Raw genomic sequence first — 23,232 nt, 5'->3', positions numbered from 1 at the left:
CTGTTCATGCCATTTCTGAGTCTTTTGTGCAATCTGTCTTGTCCTGTTTTACAGAACTGCAGTTGAATACTAAGTTGGTCATCAAGAAGTAATATAATCTTAATTACATCTTTATAATACTGAGCTACTGAAAGTGGTTTCTTATTGAAGTGTAAATATCTGTGCATTTTCACATTGCTTTCACTCAGATACCCTCACTCCCTATTCAAAATAAAACTGTGTAAACAGCTCTTATGCCTGGTTCTCATCACAAAAACTCAATACTTACTGTTGTCATCTTTTTAAATATAAAGATTGTGAGTTTTTTTTATTCATCCTGCTTTTCCACTTACATGGAAAAAGCTTTCCAGCTTGTTAGGATTTTTGTCATCATTATCATCATTACATAGTCCTGCTATCAGCTTTGAGCTTCACGCTGGTTTTAGAAATTGTCAGTAGGATAAAAAGTTAATAATAGGAAAGGTAAAGCATTCCAAGGGAAGCTGTCTGGGAGCGTAATTTGTCGATGAAATGTACTGGTGAGAACTATGCCCTATGACAGCTCAGGCCTCCAGCTATTTCCATTTGCAGCGTGTGATGCATTACATAAAATGCTAAGCTGATGTCTGCAATTTTAACTGTGTCTCCTTGTCTCATTTTAGATTGATGAGATGAACATCTATGGAAACACTGCACTTCACATTGCCTGTTACAACGGTCAGGATTCTGTTGTTAATGAGCTGATTGACTATGGTGCTAATGTAAATCAGCCTAATAACAATGGATTCACCCCCTTGCATTTTGCTGCTGCCTCCACTCATGGAGCACTGTGTCTTGAACTACTAGTGAATAATGGGGCAGATGTTAATATTCAGGTAAAACTCAAATACCAGCTTTACATTTTTACTTTAGCCTATTTTGCATATCTCAGGAGGAAACTGTAACAACAAGTACAGCATGGCTTTAAATCCTTGATGGAATTGGAGTGATGCTGAGAATGTTGATCATGAAACTGTTTGGGTGAGATTGCATCCCAGGAGAGGAGCTCACAGTGCCTTGATAAATACAAAGAGAACTCTAAATTCTAGGCCAACCCCTTTCATGAAGGCATGAAAAAGTACTAAAATGTAGTCCCAGGAGCTCTGTCAAAATGTTATCTCAGGGAATGGTGCTAAGTTAAAAAACTATTCCTATTTTACTTCCCTGTATAATATAGATTTAATTAAACCTGATTCCAAAATGTTCCCTTTCTGGGATTGCTTGTTACCTGCTTTAGAGCCCCAGCTTACAAACTCTGATTCTGCTTAGGATATCTGAATATTCTTGAAGGCACAACTTACACATCTTGATGAAGCTGAAAGGAACTTGCTGTTATCCAAAGGAGGGTGCTGGTATAAGTATCAGAAGACTTGAGGTCTTCTGAGTTCATATAAGATTTTGACTACTTTAGTTAAAAGTTTGACTACTTATGTGTTTCAGTTTCCCATCTGTGAAACTGTCATTTAACTTCCAGCATTCAACACCTCTGGCAAGTCCCTTAAGATCAGGGAATAGTCAGTGCACTGTTTAAACTCAGAATTATTAAGAAGAAGTTAGGGATGTTAGTTGTGCTTGCCAATGAAGGTGAACCCCCGTGCCAATAAACATGAAGTGATGTGAGTGGAGGCTGGTACCACTCCCGTGCTATTTTCTCATTGCTCAGCTTTCCTGGTCTGAGTTTCTTTCTGTAAAACCCAAAACATTGCTCTGTACTCACTGTACCTTTGCTTTCATAAGCCTTCACGTGCTAAACCACTGCTGTGTTTCATTCCTGTCAGAGCAAGGATGGGAAGAGCCCCCTGCACATGACAGCTGTCCATGGGAGGTTCACACGGTCGCAGACCCTCATCCAGAACGGTGAGTTGTTTATGTGCCTCTGGAGTGGCTCTCCAAGAGATCAGGCACTTCCACTGTTGCAATTTTCAGTTCTTCTGGCCAGGGGGCAGCTCCATGAACTTCTGGCTTTGAGCTGAACTGACAGCTCTCATTCCGTCATGTCATCGCAACCTGAGATTTTGTTGTTAATAAAATTCCAAAATCTTCCAGCTGACAGTGGTCCAGATGATCTATTCAGGTTCTTAGCCTGAAAGCAAGAGTTCAGAGGTGTATTTAGGTCTTTTTTCTGCTGAGAAGGATGCACAATTTTCTACTTGTCCTCCTTTGGGAGCCCTGGTGTTCTTAGAGCGCAAACCATTTTTTCTACTCTGCACTCAGCAGCTGTGCTTTTCTCACCTCTCTTTGCTCATCCCTTGCCACTGTCTTCATGAAGTGTTGAATATGTACTCAGCAGGGAGGAGCAGTACTGCCTTGTTTGTTCTGGCATAGCCAGGATTCCTGATTATCAGTCATTTTTCAGGCTTTTGTTTTGTCCAAGAATACTATAGAATATAGCAATTATTCTTGTTGGAGATCTGGCAGAGGCTGTTTCTGAATGACAAAGGTTGCTATTACTGATTCTTTACTTAAGCTTCCCAGTTTGGGCCACAACCTGAGACAGGATGGCTTTGTTCATGGGTTGGGTTTTTTTTGTTTTCCAAAATCCCAGCTCAGAATGGAAGCATGAAATGTTGGAATTGGTTGAACAATTGTGCTTTAAATGTAGTGACACATTTAAACAAGATTGTGTTTTAAAATGGAGGTCTCCAGTAGATCATGCTTATTTCAGGTCATCGTGTTATCTGTCTCCTGGGATTAAAAAAAAAAGTAATAATAAAAGGGGATTGGGGCAAAATGCAAGAAACAGTGCTTTACTGCAATTTTTAGTTGTTTAGTCAAATAGGCTCAGGCTTAGAGCCATTGTTTGCTCGCTGTTGGATTTGTGTGTGAAAGGACTGGCAGTTCTTCATCTGCCCTTCATGCCTGTCTACTCTTCTTCCACTTACTTGGGTTTCACTTCTTTCTTTCTTTGTTTTCTGCCCCTCTAATTTTAGTGTTGTACACAGATCTCATTGCAAGTGACTTTATGCCTCATTGCCATGGGATCTTGGGGAAGAGAGAAATGTCAATGGTTTAAAGCAATAGAGTTTCATTCTGCAGTATTTAATGAGTTGGCTAACTGTGTCTCAATTTCTGGTTGCTGTCTCTAGCAGCTTGTGAGGAAAAATGGATTACCTTAAAATTGGAAAACTGCAAGTGTGATACCTTTCTTTAAAAATGAGGAAAAAGAAATGCTGGGGGATGTTACATAGGTCAGCCAAAGTGGGCAATGTCCTGCATAGATTTCTCAAGAGTAAAAGAAGCTGGAACACCACAATTCTCTTCCACAGCAGTTTAATAGGCTTTGTGAACACAGCACAGTTTTCTAACTTTTCCATGTGCAGTTTCTGTTTAGGTATTGGTGGATGCTCTACCCCAGCAAACTTGTTCAAGCATTTCACTGACCTTCGATTACCATTAAAAAATTAAAAATTAGAAAGGTTGGAAGGAGCCTTAAATATAATCTGGTTGTAGCCTGTCTGCCATGGGGAGGGCATGCCTTGCACTAGATCAGGTTTCTCAGAGCCTCATCCAGCCTGGCCTTGAACACTTCAGGAATGGGGAATCCACAGCTTCTCAGGGCATGTTGTTAAGTGCTTTACTAGAACTCTTCCTGTTGCAATTAAGCCCTGTTATCACCTGTGAATAGTGGACATGCAGTAAATATTACCATATCCTGATGTTAGCAAGACTTTTTACATGCTTTCAGGAAGCATTCTCACAGCAAACCAGCAGAGTATTAAAATAGTGCAGTGCTAGTTCATAACTGGTTGTAAAACTACACTCAGAGATTAGTAATAAATGAATTGTTGTTGAAATGGAAGGTGTAGTGGGGCAGTCTTCAGTTTCCCTTCTGGGTCTGGAACTATCCAGTATTTTTATTAAAAGCTTGGATAATGGAATAGAAAATGTGCTTTTAACATTTGGAGAAAAAAATGTAGTTGGGAGAGACTGTTAGTTTGGCAGAAGGTGGAGTCAGAATGAAAAATGATCCTGTAGAACTGGAGACAGAAGTTATAGTGCAAGTGCAGCAAAAGAAAAATCACCCACAGAGGCAGGAGTATCAGCAGGATAAGTCCAGAATGGCAACAGCCAGGTGGGTGGCAGTCCCTCAAGAAGGGATCTGGGGCTTGTGGAGGATCAGAAGGTTGTTGACCACAAGTCAGCAGTGTTGTGGTGCTTAAAGAAAAGGATAATGGATGTCCATGGTGCTGTGCAATGTCCAGGAGTGCACAGATAGGAGTGTAGCCAGCAGGCATGAAGTAATCCTGTTTGCTTAGCTCAGCACTGGGAGATGTTAGCTGTAGTACTGGTTTTGGCTTTTGCTTCCACAAGGATTCAGGCCAGCTGGAGAGGACTGGGGAAAAGAGAGAATAGTTGGAGTGCAGTAAACCTGACTGGCAAGGAGAGACTGAAAAAGTTACAGTTCTTGGTCCAAAAAGAAAAGTGGGACTTTTCTGTAATCTATCTAAAGAAATAATCCATTTTTCTTGCTTATGTGAATAAAACACAAGATGCCAGGTTTAAATTGCAAAAGGAAAAGTTCTACATCAGCACTGTTTGGTTGTGCTTTGGTAAGACATGCAAAAGGCACACAACACGTTTGTTTGCAGTGTGCTCCTGATGGCCTCAGGAGTGAACTCTAATTTACATTAGTGTACAGATAAGGCTGAGTGGCAGTGCCTTTACAAATGAGGGTGCAATTTCAGCAGATTATTTTGTAGGTGATTTCAGGGCACCCATTTGTACCTTTAGATAGGCAGCAAATCCAAATAATGTACTTGACCCTTGCACATCATCCCATTCCCAGCACTGTTCCCCACCACTGCAGGTGCCGAGGGAGGTGCAAGTGCTGCTGCCAGACCGTGGCTGACAGCTGAGAGCTTGCTGTGTGCTGGTCCTTGCTCTGGGAAATTCAGTGTCTCTATGGCTAAGAGAGCAGCTCGGGGCTGCTCATGGTGCTGTCACTAGAGACAAACAGCACTTGTGGTCCCTGGTTCATGGTGAATTTTTCAGTGTATAAACTGTATGAAAATCTCTTCTGCAGGAGGGGAAATCGACTGTGTAGATAAGGATGGTAACACCCCTCTGCACGTGGCTGCAAGATACGGACACGAGCTCTTGATCAACACCCTCATAACCAGCGGAGCCGATACTGCCAAGTAGGTGCCTCAAGGGGAGCTCTTTGTGAGGATCAAGTGTCCTGTCCAATGCCTGGAAACACAGCTGCTCCTCACCTTCTGCAGTGGGAAGGTTAAAACTATTGTACTGTACTTCAAGGGGTGACGTGAGACTAAAATATGAACAACTGGGAAGTGTGCAGGGGAAGCAAACTCTGCTCAGTTCCTGTTGTGCCCACTTGCGTGATTACAAGTTGTAAAAGCACTGCTTCTTTTCCCTGAAGCATTGGTTGGGACAGTGGTGCTAATGTACATGAAGTAGGGGTTGGGGGGGTGTGTGTGCATCTGTATCTATATCTATATATATCTCTCTATATATATATATACTTACACACACACATATACACACACACTATATATATATATATATATATCTATATATATATATATATACAGAGAGAGGACTTGAGTATTGTTTAGTTATGGTCAGGTTCCTAGGGTCTGTCAAAAGGAAATAGCAGATCTGGACACAAACAGGGATATGAGATCAGGGTAATGCAGTGCCATGTGGGATATCTGTACCAGGAGTTTCAGAGCAGCATCTGATTTCATGAATGTGAGGTTTTGGAAATTACCTCCACATGTCTCCATAATACAATTTTTCTTTTACACAGAACCTGCCATAGAAAGCAGGGACTTCTCTTGACTTACCTAGTTAGGAAACCCTGCTTTCAAATGCAAATGACTGGTTTGAATTTGGGAGAAAATTGCAGGACTCAGTATTTTGTTTATTTGCTTGGTGGTGTTTGTGCAAGTGACACATATTCCCATTCTCCTTTGCTGAGTACAACTGGCACCTATAAACTCAGAAGGTGAAACAGATCTTCAATTGGCATGGATGATGCAATTCCACAGGCTTCAGCTAGTGTCACTGGATTTTATTAATACAGCACCATGAAGATCTTGGTATCTTAATAGAAGTGTAGGTTTTTCCTCTCTCTTTCTCCAGTACAGTCAGTCGCTGTCAGTTATCTTGAGGTTTTAAGGGAAAATGAGATGCACTGGGATAGCCCACTCCACTCTAGGAATCAGAGTTATCCAGTTAGAAATTTCTATTTCACAGTTGGGTAACTGGAACATTGATCAAATAAAATACTTTTTTCCAGCAGCAGAAATAAGTGAAATAAGAAGTTGGCTCAGAGATACCAGGCAGATGGAAATGATGCTACTGCCTGTGCTAAATGTGCTTTCAATATGTGCTGCATGTAAATAACTCTGGGTGAGCTCCCCAAATAGGTTTAGGAAAGAAAACTGCAGCACTGTTCACAACAAGTGCAGACAGCTTGGCCAGGCTTTGAGGCAATGCACTGCAAGGGAAAGCGTGCAAGTGATGGGAGGAACCAGTGTGAGCAGCACTGCAGTGGGACACTGGCTAGCAAATGTGCAGATAGTGGATTTTGGTGGAAACCAGCCAAAACATCTGCTGGGTGGAAATCTTGACCAAAAAGATGAATAATATTGTGTTAGATAACTAAGTGGAGGAGGAGGCAGAGGGAAATGGGTGTAGGGAGGAACAGCAATACAGAATGTCCAATGTTCCCTTAAATAAGTGAATCCATGGCTAGAAAATACAACCTGTTTGTACAGGTGCAGCAGCTCAGTGGAGCTTGCAATGTTTTCTTCAAAGAACAGGCTGTCAGATCATTTCTTAATATATTTATTCTAAGATATAGATGCTTCTAATACCAAAATTAAAATCTGTACAGCAGCATAAGTCACTCAGTGTAGTGAAGCAGCAAGGAGGACGTGAAGACAGAGAAAGAATGGGCTTGTGGATTCAGGAAAGAATAAATTTTTTGAAAACAAACCCAAACTAGTTAAATACATTTATGCATAAAATCTTGGAGAGAGCAAGATATATTTATAAACATCCACATTAATTATTGTCTTAAGCTTCCTAAGTAATTATGATCTATGGTGTCTAGAAAGACAAGATCCTTTGTCTTTGGGTCTGTATCTGAAATCCTCTTCCATGAGATGATCATACTCTCCCATCCACCAATTGTCTCACAGAAGTGAAGGACTGATATGAATCCATCTGCTATTGTTCTGGAGTTTGTAATTAAAAAAAAAATCTGCTGGAGCAGGCAGTAGATGATAATCTTGTCAAGCTAGTTGTTTTCAGAGGCTCCATGTTTATGTGCACTTGGAGAACTGCCAGGAGGATAATATTTCTGTAATAACAAGATGCTTTGCACAAAACAATGCTGAATGAAAGACACCAAGATGTCCAGACCCAGAAGTATTCTAAGACAGTAAGCAGTGGCATGCCTAGGGACTGAACTGGCATGATTTCCTGATATTAATTAAAGTTGCTGAGTGCTCAGCTTGTTTAAAAACTACATGTTTGCCTGGTATGGATTTAGACTAATGATAAACAGGCTCAATCTAAAGGCGCCCTTTCTTTTCTTACCCATTGTGTCTGCTCTGAAAGTTTATTGTGTGATTGAAAAGAGCGTCATGTGTTAAAGGGAGGAAAAAGTGAAATGGGAGGTGAGGAGAGTAGCTGGAGCAAATAGGAAAATTAGATTAGTTCTTAGGCTGTGGAAGAAAACTGTAACATGGCAGCCTAAAGGAAAGTGTGAAGAGTCATCTGCAAAAAAAAAAAATCAAATAATATAGAGAAGATTTTGGCATTTACATTTCCCTCAGAATGGCAGTTGCTGTATGTGTAGCTGGTGCAGAAATTTGTGGCTCACTGGGCAATTGACTCCAAGCAGTATCTGCTCTCTTACTTCCTCCCCTACCTTGGCTTCTCCTGGAAATTTCACAAACCATCCTGCCACATTCTGTTCAAAGCAAAATGCCAAGGTTTTACTGCATCAGAATATTTTTAACTCTCAAGAAGGCTGTTAAGGAAATACAGATAAAAATAATGGCAGGCACCAAGAAAGAATCTTCCTAGAAAAGCATGAGAAATTGTTGCCTTTCTGGAAGGAGCTTTTGATGTGCTGTGTATGTTTGTAACCTGCATTTTCTCAGAAGGCTGTTGTCCCTTTCAGGTGTGGGATACACAACATGTTCCCTTTACACTTAGCAGCACTGAATGCCCACTCAGACTGCTGCAGGAAATTGTTGTCATCAGGTGGGTAAATCCCCCAGTGTCCCTGGAACTTGAGTAGTGTTTGTCTCTGCTGCTTCCAGCCCCTTTCCATGTTTTGTTGTGAATAATTCTAATGAAAGGCTTCCTGTGCTGCTGTGTTGGGCTGTGTGGGGCAGTGCACCAGAGCATGCAAGGCTTTCCCAAAGCCATGCTGGTACTTCCTGTGGTGTTCATGCCCAAAGCTCTTTTCTCCCAGCAGATTCAGAGCGTTTAGACTCTGGGGAGGGAGGGAATTTAGAACCCCTTTCCAAATTGTAGGAATGTGAGATCCTGTTTTGTTTTGGGGATTCTCCCCCCTGCCCTCCAAAGGAGTAATTCTGAAATTATCTCCTTGGGGTCTACACTGGCACGGGTATTTACATCTCACTGATGATGATGATGATGATATATTTTACATGCAGCTAAAGTGTGTTTCTGAATCTGTAGTTAAGGACTTAGGCTGGCCAAAGCTCTGGGGGCATGAGAGGGAAAATGAGTGGAAGTGTAGTGTCAACAGAATAGGCTTGGGATCCTCACCAGAGCCCAAAGCAGAAGCAGCCAGAGCTTGCTTATGCAACTGTTTCAAAAGAGTCAGTAGTCAGTGGCCAAATCCCAAATTCTGCTTTTTCCAGGCAAGAGTTCCTATGAGTTAAAAAATCCTGACCCAGATCATATGAGTTTTCTAGAAAACTCCTTCATTACTTAACATGTAAAATGTCCTACAACTACTCTTGCCCCTAATTTGAGTCCTGTAGGATATAAAAGAAACGTGAAAAATGGTAATTACATACTCTATTATATTGAGACTGGGTGTGCTCTGGCCTTGACCACTAGATAGGAAGAGAAAACACTCTGGGTGACAGAGTTAGCACTGTCAGGCTGCTGCCTTTGGTGTTGTGCATCTTGATGAATATCCCCACATGCTGCTGGGAGCCTCTTCCCAATCTGACAGCCCCACGCCATGAAAACAGCCCCAGTTCATGTTTAGGCTGCCTCTGTGGTTCTTCCTCATGTCTCCACGTTCTGTGTCTCCCTGTCCTGCTGTCGCAGTCCTCTTGACAAGTCTCAGCCTCCCAGGCGCCCGTCACAGGCTGCAGACAGGGACGTGGAGGAGCTGGATGTGGAAATAGGCGCTCGTCACCTTCGCAGCTCTTTTTATAGCGCTGCCAGCGCGAGCGGCTGCTCGCCGTCCCCGTGACAGCCTCTCTGACTGTGCTTTCTGCTTTCCCCCCGACTAACTGATTTTTCTGTCTCTGCGATGTTTCTTGTGGTTTAACTAGGACAAAAGTGTAGCATAGTGTCCTTGTTTAGTAATGAGCACGTGCTGTCTGCAGGCTTTGACATAGACACCCCCGACAGCTTCGGAAGAACGTGCCTGCACGCGGCCGCTGCCGGAGGGTGAGTACCTGCACTGCGGCTGCTCCAGGGCATCTGGGGCATCCTGGGACCAGCCACTACGGCTGTGCTAGCCACAGAGGAATTTACTGCTCTGCAAGGCAGTGTGATGCCATAATTTGGCTCATTTTAGGCTCTCTTCTGCTGCTGCCCTTGTGTAGGGTGAGCTGGGTTGGTTTGAAGCATGTGTTTCAGGCAGAGGGGGAAACTCTTCTTTTCGTGCCCCTGAGAAGGATGTTTCAGCTTTCAGAGGGGTGCTGCACTTGGCCAGGCCTCCCTGAGGGCCACAACAGTCACCAAGGGCCATCAGTTTCCAGGAAGGTATCAGTCCCTGGGGAACACCCAGGGAGAAGCAGGAGCTGGAGCTCCTGGGATGCTGCTGGCAGGGGAGTTATTCCTGGCCTCCGTCTCTGGACCATGGCCTTGTCCAAAAATGCAGCTGTGCAGCAGTGCCCATCAGGTTGCAGCCTTGGAGTCCAAATGTAGTTCATCTCTCTCCCCCCCATTTTTCAGGTGCAATAAGTTTCTAAAAGAAAAACTAACAAACCAAAGCAACAACAAAAAAACAACCAAAACCAAACCCACATCCTCCAAATTAGAAAGTGAGAAGGATGCCCCTCTCTCAGGGTGATGCATTCCTGAAAAGTGGTGGGAGGGCAGAAAAGTGAAATTGAAGTGAAAATTGGAATGCTTCAATTTAAAATGTAAATGTAGCATCCAGTTATTTTAAATATTTCCAGATAATTGTCAGTGAAGTGTTGAGAGGTTAATCTAGCAAAAGGACACAATGTTTGGCAAGCACTGAGTTTTGACTCTTCTGTTTGAGTACTTTATGGCTCAGAAAACAGCCAAAATGGAGCCTTGGCTACAGCCCTTGGATTCTCTGTGGTTATAACAAGCAGAAATGCTCATCCACAGCAAATACTTGGCAGTCATTCTGGAAGTTGCTTTTTCTTCTCAGCGGACCAAAATCTGTATCACAAAGTTTTTGTTCCAGTGTAAAAAAACTCCATACCCTAATAAAATTGATCCAAATATTGGTTTTATTATTGTTTTGGTATTATTCATCTTGATACTTCTTTCACTTTAGTGGAAGAGGTATGACAGTTGCTTGGATGGAGATTATTTTAATATAGTTCAGATGCTACCTCTTTGATAAGGCTGCACCCCAGAAGGATGATAAAAACATCCTGGAAGTCCAAAAGAGAAGGAGAGGCTTCAATAAGAAGCAAAAGTGACTCATGAAAATAAACCATCTTTTCCCAGTGGTTTACTATGATTGTCATCACTAGCAAGTGTTTTTATTTTTAGTGCATTGTGGTGAGTGTTCTGTAGTTATTTTATGCAACAGCAATTTAGAGTTGGGATCGACATACACCAAAATATTGCATTATGGCACCCAGTCCCTTTTTTTTTTCCTGTAGCTGGAGATCTACAAAAGCCATTAGTGTATTTCCTGACACAGGCCTCTTACTGCCATTACATTAATGGGAGTTGCATGGGTGCTAGGAAAAGAATTTCAAAGGTCTGCTTGTCTGACTGTGAGCACAAATGATGCCCCTGTGAAAGACAAGTGGTCTTGGAAAGTGCTGCACTTCTTTATATAATTATCTGGCTTGGAGTCCTACATTTATTTGCTTGAATTATGAAAGATGTCAGAATGCAGCTGGTTTGTTTTCTATTAAAAGTTACCTGGCTTTAAACAAGACGAAGAAACAGCCAGGATGTGGTAAATTCTCCTCCACTTTTATAAATGCAAAGTTGATGTGACAGTCACTGTAATAGCCACAGCCCTTTTTTAACAAAGCACTTGGAGATGGCCTTAAATACATCAATAGTCAACAAATCATATCAGAATATACCTAAAAGTAACTCTTGTGGTTATATTTCATTAAATAAACAGGATTTGAGCAAAGTGCTCACTGTTGAATGCTCTGCTGAGTGGGGGTGGATTTCGTTAAATGTCACCTCTTCATTATTAGACTGGCATTTCATAAGCTAGCAACAACTTTATTTTAGAGTTTCTTTATAAAACACCAGGTCAGAATGGGAAGCACTACAGTACAGCTGCCATTGAAAATCTCCAAAAACACTGATCACATTTACTGTGCCCTCTTTGGAAAATTAATTTTTTTCTTCTGCAGAAGAGAAGTTTGAGATTTTCTAGTGAAAAAAAAAGAAAATAATTTCTTTTTGGAACTTCATTTTCTGTTTGATTGAATTTCGTGTTATAGTTTTTGCACAGCAAATAATAATATTTTTTTATATATATATAAAATAATAATAAAAAATAACTTGAGTAACTTTTTCCTTTTGGGGGACAGGGTACAATGCAGGCGTTCTGTTTTACTCATGTTGTGTTTTCTTTGCTTTTCTTTCCAGTAATGTAGAATGTATAAAACTCTTACAAAGCAGTGGAGCAGATTTTAATAAGAAGGACAAATGTGGAAGGTAGGTAAATAACAAAGCTCTTTTAAAAAAGAATCTATCAGCAAGGACGAAAGGCCACCTCAGACTGAAAATCATTTTTCTATGAAAAATGGCAGCAAAATCAGGTAGTTTGGCCTTCTCTGCAGACCCCTTGCTGCTGCAGTTACATGCCAGCCAGCCAGGTGCAGCCTTCATTAAATCCCTTAAGGCTATCCCACCCTCTTGAGTTTATCTTTCTAAAAATACCACAGCTTTTCTTTTTTCCTGCCTGCCTAAATTCTTGTGCTGGTGTGCCCAAGACACCCCCTGAGCTATGATGGCAGGGTAGCTGCCAGTGGATGTGCTTCCTGGAGGATGTTCCCCCCACAGACAGCGTTGCTATGGGTGTTGCCATGCCAGCTAAAGAAGATGCTGTGATGGACACGGTGCTTTGCTCTGCCTCCAGCTGGGAGAAGCAGCGTGTCTGCAGAGCCACAGCAGAGGCTCTCACAGGCATTAGGCTGTTTGCACGACACAGATTGATGCTCTGTATCCTATTAGGCTTCATAGCAGCACCAGAACTTCTATTAATGCAATATTTTGTTAAATTTCCATAATTTAAAGTGCTGATATTGACTGCTGGAAATCTTTAGGAACGCAGCAACTAAGATTTATCTTGATCCTCCTCAGTACGTGTTGGAATATGAGGTAACAAATTGCCACTTATGTTCCAGGACACCTTTGCACTATGCAGCTGCAAATTGTCATTTCCACTGCATTGAGACTCTGGTGACAACAGGAGCCAATATTAATGAAACAGATGACTGGGGGCGCACCCCTTTGCACTACGCTGCTGCTTCTGACATGGACCGAAAGTAAGAGAGCTCTGAGGAATTCCTGCTTCGAGTGTTTTACTAAATCACTGTCATTTTAGTCTCTTCATGGTGCTGTTTGAGCCAAAAAAATGATCCCACTAGCACAGGAATTTCTCTCGGATGTATGCATAGCTCCACAGTGAGCTGCTCTGAGTGGAAGCCAAAGCCCCAGATGATGAGGCATTTCAGCTCCACGGTTTACCTCTGCAGGAAGGCACAGTTCTGCAGCCACCCTGCCCCACAGAACTGTTTTCACAGTGTTATGTCCTGATGAAGCTCAGAGAATTTTCTGCATTTGCTTTGCAAGTCCATCAGAAGGGATAGAGCAAGAGACAGCAGGAGGAGAGGTTTTCAGGAGGACTGCAGTGACAGACAGACATTTGGGCTTTTTGACAGATTCGTGGGAAGGGTGGGATAGATCTAACCATCAGTCTCCCTCCAGTGTCAGAGCAGATAAAAATGCTCACCCTGTCCAAACAGGTTGCCTTTTTAGAGGGATGTCTGAGGAATAGCCTTTGTTAGAACGCAGTGCTGTCCTTGTGAGAAAAGGGGAAAACATCTGCAAGACTTAAAAATGCTGTGGTTACTCACTGCAATTTTAATTCCCAGATAGTTGAACATTCTGCCAATCTCTTCCTTTTAACACACTGTATAAACAAGACTCAATTATCCTGTTAGTTCTCTCTTAAAACTGTTAGCAACCTGTATTTATTTTAGGTCATCCTGTGTTTTACTGTCTCTAGACCCTAAGGATCTAGTTTTTGCTTTATTGTGTAGTGAGGTCTGCTGAAAGTACAGCTGCATCTCTCCCAGCAGAGCACCACCTCAGTGCCACGGCAGGGGAAGTTTGGTTTAACTTTATGGCAGAGTTCTGAATGCCACATCAGAGCCTTGAGAGCTTCTTTGTTATTTCCTGTGATAATACTGACATAAAACTGTTTTCCCCATCACCCTCAAACCTGAACAGTGCTGGGGAGAAGGAGGCAGAGTCATCAGAGGTCTGTGCTTGGCATGAAAACCAGTGTAAGCTTTTAGGAAGGCTTTCACCACTGCCTGTTTCTAATTCTGTCTCACCAGGGTGAGGTGTTACTTGGGGAGGTTGAGAATGATGATTCAGTGTGTGTTTTTCAGCTTTTGGTTCTTGGTAGGTGAGGTTCCTGCATTTAAACAAGCTCTTGGTTACCTTCAGTATGTTTCTACTTTTATCCCTCATTTTTTTAAAAAAAAGAAAAGCTTATTTTAGTCTCATCCTGAACTTTGGAAGAAGTATATGGCTTTTATTTGTCCTCACAATCCAAACCTAAATTGATTCTGATGTGGTGATGCTGTCTTCTCGTTAAATTTTTCAGTTTGAGATGTTTTGGAAGAAGCCTTATTACACAGATCAAATGCTATTTGCAGACCATGATTTTATAGGTCAGCAAATCTTTTTTTTTTTCCTCCTGAATGTCAAAAAACTTGCAAGGTCGGGCAATCTCATTCCAAAGAATATTCATCATTAACTCTGGATGTGGGTAGTTAACGAGCAGGGAGAAGAACCTGACTGAGAGATCACACAGTGTTGCCAAGATATTTTTTTTGACAGAAAGTGAGGCGTGTTAGCTAATGCAGACTCGAGACAGAGTGATTTAGTATCAGTAATTAAAGTTGTTCTAAATCCTAAATGCTAGAGAAGAGCTAGCAGCTTACTGCAGGAGGAAGCAAGGTGTAGCAATCCTGAGGTACTCTCTGGAAAGGAAGAAAGTGCACAACATTGCTGTGGTTGAAACAGAAGGGTTCTAGAAAGTGTTGGTCTGATAGAAACCAGAATTTAATTTTTTTTTTCTTCTGGCATTGACTTGTGGGACAACAAACTACCACACTATGGTTGTCTCCATAGCTTTGAAAACTTAGTACCTGCAGACCCATGCAGTGCACTCAGTTACGTTGTATAATCCTCATTGTTGGCTGGAGGAAGTCAGCTCCTTGAAGAGGAGATTGGGGGTGGGTGGCAGACTGCATCAAAATCACCGGTGTGGTATTTTGAGAATAAGTTGCATTTTTCTGTCCTCTGTGCTAAGAAGAAAGAATATTTTAGGTAACTCCCATGAAAATGCTGAAGAACTTGAAAGAGCCACTGAGATGAAGGAAAAAGAAGCTGCATTGTAAGTTTGGTGTCACAAAAGCAGTTAGACTTCATTCTGGAGAATGCCACGGCTTTGGCTTGCAGCCTTACACTCTGCTCTTGCTTGTTCTTTGCTCTGCTAAAAACAATGCTTGGCTTCAGTGAGGGCTAACCTAAAGGAAAAAGCTCCATGCTCTTCTCTGTGCACATACTCCCTGATATTTCTGTTTCTGTGCTTGTTGCTGTTTCTTAATATAAGATGTACAGCTTCAGTAATTTCATAATTGTTTAATATCATGTGCTTTAGTATCACACAGTGTCTTTAGTGTCATGCACAGCATAGTCTGTATGTTGCAAAAAGAAGTAGCCAATGGCTTTCTCAATGTATGCACTTGGATTAACATTTTCATCTATCTGCTTAATGATTTTTTTTAAATCCCCTTTATGATATAATGGCCTTATATTCACTCCAGATTACAGGCTAGGCAAGGAAGTACTAATAACAAAATGACAGTATCTTGATGGTATAAGAGGAAGTGGTGATGAGCTAGAAAGAGCAAAAGGGATCTTTTGAAAAACACAATTGGAAAAAAAGGCCAATGCAGAGAATATATTCAAATAACTCAGTTGAATTTTTTTCTCCAGCCTGCCCTAGTGCATGCTTGGAGGCCGATGGTTTGATATAGGAGTTTTTATGTGAGGAGTAGCAGTTCTAGGCTGTTTATGTCATGTGCACAGAATCGTTCAGGTTTTGTAACAGAAAATCAATTTTGTAATCTAGAGTAGCCACAAGAGTTAGGCTAAAGATCTTTTTTGTGAAGTTGATCTTCAAAGAGGAGTGGGGATTTTCTGTTTAAAAACATGGTGAAGTGAGGAGCTATTGGTGCAAAGCGATTTGCTGCTCCAAGTACAGGATTCACTGCCAGTTTCCAGTGCCACCTCCAGCTGCAGCGAGGGATGAGCCTGTTGAGTATTGTGAGCCCACATTTACCCCAGTGAATTGCCCACAGGTGTCTCGAGTTCCTTCTGCAGAACGATGCCAACCCATCCATCCAGGACAAGGAGGGCTACAACACCGTGCATTACGCGGCTGCCTACGGGCACCGGCAGTGCTTGGAGCTGGTGAGTGCTCACTTCTGGACTTCTCTGGCTGCTGATACGGAATGTGCATGTGCCAGGATGGGCAACTCCCCTCATGGCTGCTACTGCAGCTCTTTGGGTAATAAGAAATCTGTGGAAAACTGCAATATGGGACAGCAAACTCAAGTATTTGCATCCAGATGTATCTTAAAATATTTTTATCTTGATAATCAAGTCCTTATTCAACAAGATGGTGCTTAAGGGTTGTCTTTGAGTGGAGTTTTTGTATGCACAAATTAATTTTAAGTGTGATCAAAATATTCTCAGTGTATGCCTAAGTGCCAGGAGTAAGGGACAGTTCCTGGTAAATGACAGTGAATGTGCCTGATCCACCTACCTGGCACTTTATCTGACCTGCATACTGAGGGAGTAAATAACTTTTGCTTCATACTTGCAGTTTGTTTTTTGTTTCTGGCAAAACAATGGCAACATTGATAAAGTTACCATAATCAAGATCAACCTCATATGCAAAGCAGCTGAGAATTTTGGTGGTTTTTTTGTTTGTTTGTTGTTTTGTTTTGTGTTTTGGTTATTCCTTTTTTAATATCCTCAGTCTGAATGATTAGTAATTGCATCTTCTAAGATGCCAATAATTTTTAGCCAAACATTGGATCTGGGAGATGTATAGAATGGATTTGTAGACATATCTGACTTGTTAATGTGTCATAAAGGTGAGAGTTAAATGGTTGATATATGGGGTGATCCAAAATTATATATATTATATGTATTATTACTGTATACATTATATATGCTATATAATAGATAGTGTATATTACATATAAATTGACTTTAATTGCTTCCAAAGAGCTTAGCTCCAATTGGAAAATTGTATAGATATTCATGCTTTAGTGAGCACAGTGTGTTGTTTAGTGTTACATGTTGTTTGTTCTTTCTTTCTGTGTTGAAGAGTCAAGTATAGAGTTACTGAGAAGGAGCTGTGCACAGCACATGCTGCTTTCACAGCACACGTGCCACAACAGGAAAACGCTGCAGCTGGGTCCAGCAGCTTGGAAACCTGGGCACTAACTCTGCCAGGGCAGGCCTGGGGCAGAATTTCAGGTGGGGTGTTAAGCCTTTTTGGCTCCCACCTGCAGGCATGTTTGTTTAGGACACTTAAAATAGCACTGCTCCTTTACTGGGCACGGAGCAAGGGCCCCTCTCTTCTCTTGTACTTGTGTCTGGGCACATCTTCTGCACATCTCAGTTGCAGGCAATGATCTGCTGTCAAATCCTGGCATTGTTAGGCAGGGCAGACAAAAGGAAGAGCTGGGAATGCAGCATGTCAGAGGTGTTGGGTTTGCTTTTAATCTGGAGGGGTGAAATGCCAGCTGTAGGCCAGAGACAGCTGTGCAGCAAGTGTTCTATATTCAGGCAGAAAAACTCCTTATTCTTCCATGTCAGTTTTCCTGTATTTGTGATTAAAGCTGCAGTATGGAAACCTAAGGTCAAGCATCACTTACAGAGTTAGAGTCACACAGCTGTTCTGGGTACAATGGTGAAAAACAACTGCTATGAATTTTAGTCTTCTGCATGCACAGGACCACTGTTGTGTGCCGGGGTGCCAGCCTAAAACTTTTGGGGAACCAGGATTTTTCCATTGGTGTTTGGAGGGTAACAGGCATGTCATTTTCTCTCTGGAATACAAAGGGTACATGTGTCAGAAGGCATTTGTGCTCATCCAACAGCAGGACCAGGATCCATCATCTTTGCACCCACTGCCAGAAGAAGCTGACTCAGTTTTTTTATCATGCATTACCAAGTCCTGAGTTTAACAACTTCACATTTGATAACTTTAACTAGTTGGTAGAGGCACCACCATTACACTGATTTCTTTGCAGTGCTGGGATTCAGGATGGCAGAAGGATTGAAAGCAAAGTCAGGTGGGATTATGTAAATAAACCATTATTTTTCAGTGCCATATTAGCTGTTATTTTACTATTTTATTCCCTGGGTAAATATTTTTGTTTATTATTGAGAGCTGATAAATGAAAATATCTAGGAATTATCTTGCCTAGAACAAGACAGTTATTTATGGGCCTAAAACCTGTTAGAGGAAAGAGTTCATATGAAATGTGAAGCTTTAATTGTGGTCAAAACTAAGTTAAGGGGGCTGCAACAATAATCTTGTTTTTCTATGACTAATAATTACTAGTATTTCTCTACATACACAATACCAAACTTCAGCAAAATGTTAGGGAATTATTTTGATGTTCCAGAATATGTCAAGTTTATAAAAGATCTTGTAAGATTATTTTTTTATTTGCCTTCCCCTCTCCCTCCCAGTTTTCTTAGTAGGTATTTAAAAGAACTTATTTCTAAATAAATGTTCACTTTTAAAAGTAAGTCCAAAGAAAAAGATGTAGTGTCCAGTGGAGTTTCCTTCACTGGGCAGTTTGGTCTGTGCTTTAAGCACTGCAGTTTCTCAGCATTATAAAATAGTTACACATTTGAATGCAGTTTAGGGAAGGGCTGGTTTATTATATGGAAACATATTTTCATTCTTTGACTTTTGTGTTTACTGTGAGTCCAACACCTTGGCTGGAGCTCAGCTACATTTCTTTGTGGGGAGGTGTTAGGAGAAATAAGGATTAAGAGTGAAAAGGTCATATCTTTGACCCAAACCAAATTCATGTTTTGTGTGTTCAGCCACAGAGCTCAACAAGAGAAGCTTCTTCTTGCAGGACCTTTAGGTTGTCTGGAATATTAGTGGGGTGGTTGCCCTGCAGTGAATGATGTGATGTTGCTAAAAAGAGAAGAGTGGAAGCTGTTTCTCCATCTGTAGGGAGCCATTCATAAAGGCTGAATGGTGGACATGGGTGCTTGCAAGCCACTGAAACTCCCACCTGCCTTCCTGCTTCTAGAAATAACCTCAGGTTTGTTTATTGTTTAGGCTGGGGCTGACTTTCTCTTGGTAGTCAGTGACACTGGTCATCGCTGCTGCCTGGTGTTTTGGAGCTGATCACATCACCAAACTCCTTTGAAGAAAAGAAAAATGTGCATTTTTTTACATTGAAATGATCTCTTATCACAGGAGCTTTGTTGGTGTGAAAAGAGTGGAATTTAAATTGTAATTTCACATTAGAATTCTACCCAGAGAGACAGTCAAGCACTTTGTGCTGATAAAAACAGGTTTCTGTGCAGTGCTAGGCCAAACAGAATTAAATGCCTGTCTCCTCCAGTGAAATCTCTTCTCTGACTGTAAGAAACGATGGATGCTTTTTCTTTTCATCTGCTCTTCTCCTTTTTCCATCAGCAAATGTAATTTCCTCTTTGACTAACAGAAATTGAGTCAGCACAGGGGCTAAATCATTTAAGGATGGGAGGAGAGCATGGTTTAACCAAAAGCCATGCCCAGAAGAAAAGGCAAATCCCTCTGTGTGTGTTGGGGAGCAGGGGCTGAGGGAGGTGTCTGGCCAGCACAAAGCCACACTGGGAGTGGACCAGGCTGGGGAACACCTTTATCAGAGCAGCTCTGCACTGCGAGGCAGATCAGCCATGCCTTCAAACACTCGGTTCCTGAGCCTGTGGAGAAATTGAAATCACTGACTCCATAAATCTCCGATGTGGCTGCTGTTAATTACCTCTCTCCTATCAACACAAATGTGTTCATTCACCCCTCTGAGAGCAGGACACTGGTAATTACTGACGAGTGAATCACAGCAGGGGCTGGGATTGGTGTTAAAAAGCTTTTTTCCACACGGGGATCTGGCTCCTATGCTCATCCAGTGGCAGCCCCTGGACCCCCTTCTAATTCAGATCTCTTTATGTGGGGGAAACAACCTGGGTTTTCTCCTTCATAGTTGCCTGTCTCCACAACCAACACCCCTTTCTTAAAGGGAGCATGTTGTCTGAAGCCAGGGGCAGCAGTGTTTTGTGTGATGAATTACTTTGTACCTGTGTCTAACAGGGCTTTTCCCATGTGGAGCAGAAAAGCACAAAGTCATTAACTTAAGTGGTTCTAAAAAGGAGAAGAACTAAGGAACTTAATGCTCAAGAATAACTTTAATACAGCTAATTTGACTGTCAGTTGTAGAATCCCCCAAATCTTGGTAGACTGATTTAATTGGTTGAGTTCTGATGTCAGCATGCAATATGTACCCACTGTTTGAATAACCAATAGGAGCCCATATATGCTAGATACACTGAAATGAGTTAGTTTATAGAAGTGCAATTTGTATTAGATTTTATGTTTTGGAAACCAGGTAATTTGGATTCTAAAAGTGCTTTCTAAAAAGCTAATGCTGCTTAGGATATCAGCGAGGGCAGGAATTTACTGTTTGCCCTGGCACCCTGCTGGCACTTTGCCTTGTAGGATAGAGTATTGCTTAGCATCTCTGGGGTTTATTTTCTGTCTCTCTGACACATTTTTTGTTGTGTATTTTTATTTTCCCGGGGTGGAGAAGCAAGACACTTTAATCTGCTTTCTTCTGGCAGAGAACAACAAGGCCACTGCAGAACTTCAGGAGACATTTTTCCTTCAGTTAGGAAAGAGATCATGGACTTCTGTTGTTGCCTTAAATACCTTTCTGTGTATCTGTGTGTGTGGTGTTTAAATGTTATGTGTGAAGAATATCTGACTCCCTCAAATCTACTGAATGCAAAGAAGAGTTCATCTGATCTAATGCATCTATTGCATTGCATCAGAATTTTAGGCTCTCAGAAAGAGCTGTGGTCTCTGGGATTTTAGGGCTGCAGTCAGGTTTATTTATCCAAGGCAAGATGTTTGCCTGCATGAGCAGACTTTCAAACAGAAACTGCTACTGGTGTATTGGTATTTGTAGGTTTACAAAGCAATCTCACTTCATTAAGCAAAGCCTCCCACTGTGTGTGTGTGTTATGTATCTGTTGATCTGTGTTTTTCAATTGAGGAGATTGATCTTAAATGCTGTCATTATTCTCTTCTCTTCCTTCCTCCCTTAATGTAACTGATATCTGTCCACAGTGGCTGTGGTGTCATTGCTTCAGGAGTGTTTCTGCTGGGTGTGGACAGTGTAGGGATGGGGCACACAAGGTCAGGTCCATGATTCTGCTTTTGCACTGCTTGAAATGCAGTTATTGTACAAGAAAAATAAACCAAGAAGTATTTTCAGATTGCCATTACACTTGAGTGTTTCTATCTTTAATTATTCTAATTCTAATTGACATTTTTAATTAGATTGGAAGCAAAACTCCATTGGATATAGTGAGTAAATGAAAAGCAATTGCATGCTGTGTATTTTTATTTAAACTTCTTAGTACTTTGCAAATCCTTGTATTCACTCTGGTGAAGCCTGAGGAAGAAGAATCACAAGTCTTAACCAGCATGCCACGTACTTGAAGCAATTGCATGTGTGCTGCTTCTGCTTCCATTGGAATTCCTTCTTCCTGCTGCTTGCAGGCTCCAGCTTTGCCCAAGGCTGTTGCTGCTCCTCAGTCAGTCTTAGGAGCTGTGAGTCCAGTGCACGTACCTGCCTGCCATGACACTTCCCTGGATGTTAAAGTGACCTTGCATTTGGTAATGTGAAATGGAACCACACTTGGCTGTTTTCTGGAAGTTTGTGGCCAATTTTAAAGTGTTTCAGAGAAGAAATGTAAATTACGTGGCTTCAAGCGAGCTTGAATTTAAAAAGTACTTGTGTGTGTTTCAGAGTAGAGGCTCAAATGAGAGGAGAGTAGCAAAAATAACACTGAAATGCACATTTTAAAAATTGACTGTCACTGTGTTTCACCAGTCCTCAAGTTTTCTATCTAAAGAGGAAACTTCCAATAATTTCTCTAAATATAAGCCTTCCTTTTGCACACCTATATGATTTGCAAAAGTTTCTTTGGCTCAGAGAGTCCTTAAAGCAAAGTGTGGGGTTTTACAGAACCTCTGAGGTAGAATTTCTGGCCAGAATGAAACGTGATGTATGTGATTTGAGTGTGAAAGTCCCAGGTTCAATTCTCTGCTCTGACTGACACAGGAATTGGACTTCTACATCCCAAGGAATAACCAACACATTACGCAGGCTGGTACTGGGGGTGATATCTCACTCTCATTTGGAGCTGTTGTGCATTGTTTAAACACTCACTGGGTGACAATCACCTGTCCCTGTGTCCCACTGAGTATGGCACTCCCATGGCTTAACATGAAATGATTTTGTGTGGAGTGGAAGAGCTCCAGCAGCAGATCAGTGCCCCAGCTGAGAACAGCCCAGGGCCTGGAGGCCTGCTTGAATTTCAGATTTAGATGTGTTTAAAGACCTGAACAGTGTCCTCTTACATGCCAGGTAAGTGTCCTGTGTGCACGGTAGTGACTGTTCTGCTGGGTATTGGATGCTTAAACTTGGTACTGGAGGAGTTGCACAGAGCTACCAACATATCTCTTCAGGCTCAGCCTAAGCTCTTGTGAAAATACTTCTTGCTTAAGTTAGTTTAACTTCACCTATATCTGTGCATGTGAGTGAAATTGATGTCTGTACTGATGAATTGGATTTTTAAAGCCTGATCTTAGGAAAGCATCAGCACTAGGTTAAGAGGCATATTGGTTTTAACCTGATCAAGTGAAAATAATCTGATCATGTGTATTTATGAATATGGAGAGAGATTACAGGATTGCTTGTTGCCCTGAGGATGTATTTGTGCCACTTTGCTTTTGAGTTTTTCATCAATTAGGACTAATTCTGAGATTTTAAAATATACTTCTCTGATTGAGATAAAGTAGTACAGAGGTTCATTTTACTGCTCTTTTCTGTATCATCAGAAACAACTGATGAGCATTTTCAATCTTGTCCTGGCTACTTGCTGGAAAAGCCTTTATTTAAAAGAAGCTGCTGGTGGCATGTTTTCCCAGAGCAGAGACAATTATCTGTTGCAATTCATCAGGAAATATGAGACGCAAAGTGACACCTAGCTCCTATATTTGTATTCAGTTCTGAAAGTGACATTAAAAATCGTGACCAATTGCCACTTCTGAATGACCTTGTGAGTGATCAGTGGCTTTGCTGCAGAATTGTTGCAGAAGAGCAGTGTCCCAACTATTTGTTTTCTCTTTATTGCCTTTTGATCAGCTTTTCACATGTGTGGATATTTCTG

The 23,232-nt window shown here is 41.6% G+C and overlaps 1 protein-coding gene across 15 annotated transcripts in view; it reads left to right on the top strand.

Annotated features, from left to right (window-relative positions):
• ANKRD44 (ankyrin repeat domain 44) overlaps positions 1-23,232 on the top strand; it is a 128,040-nt gene that overhangs the window by 81,204 nt on the left and 23,604 nt on the right. For 6 of the 15 annotated variants that reach the window (XM_064433934.1, XM_064433933.1, XM_064433926.1 and 3 more), the window contains exons 8-17: positions 642-854; positions 1,797-1,875; positions 5,042-5,156; positions 8,177-8,259; positions 9,537-9,654; positions 12,034-12,102; positions 12,795-12,935; positions 14,996-15,079; positions 16,050-16,161; positions 21,335-21,361. In XM_064433934.1, the coding sequence (XP_064290004.1) occupies positions 642-854; positions 1,797-1,875; positions 5,042-5,156; positions 8,177-8,259; positions 9,537-9,654; positions 12,034-12,102; positions 12,795-12,935; positions 14,996-15,079; positions 16,050-16,161; positions 21,335-21,361 (1,041 nt within the window). The remainder of the gene's footprint in view (positions 1-641; positions 855-1,796; positions 1,876-5,041; positions 5,157-8,176; positions 8,260-9,536; positions 9,655-12,033; positions 12,103-12,794; positions 12,936-14,995; positions 15,080-16,049; positions 16,162-21,334; positions 21,362-23,232) is intronic. The other 9 variants (XM_064433940.1, XM_064433928.1, XM_064433937.1 and 6 more) reach the window with 6 other exon arrangements.

The sequence above is a fragment of the Passer domesticus genome, chromosome 10, assembly GCF_036417665.1.
Source record: "Passer domesticus isolate bPasDom1 chromosome 10, bPasDom1.hap1, whole genome shotgun sequence".
NCBI lineage: Eukaryota > Metazoa > Chordata > Aves > Passeriformes > Passeridae > Passer > Passer domesticus.
The sequence above is the reverse complement of the archived record's forward strand: the minus strand, read 5'-3'. Positions and strand labels throughout refer to the sequence as shown.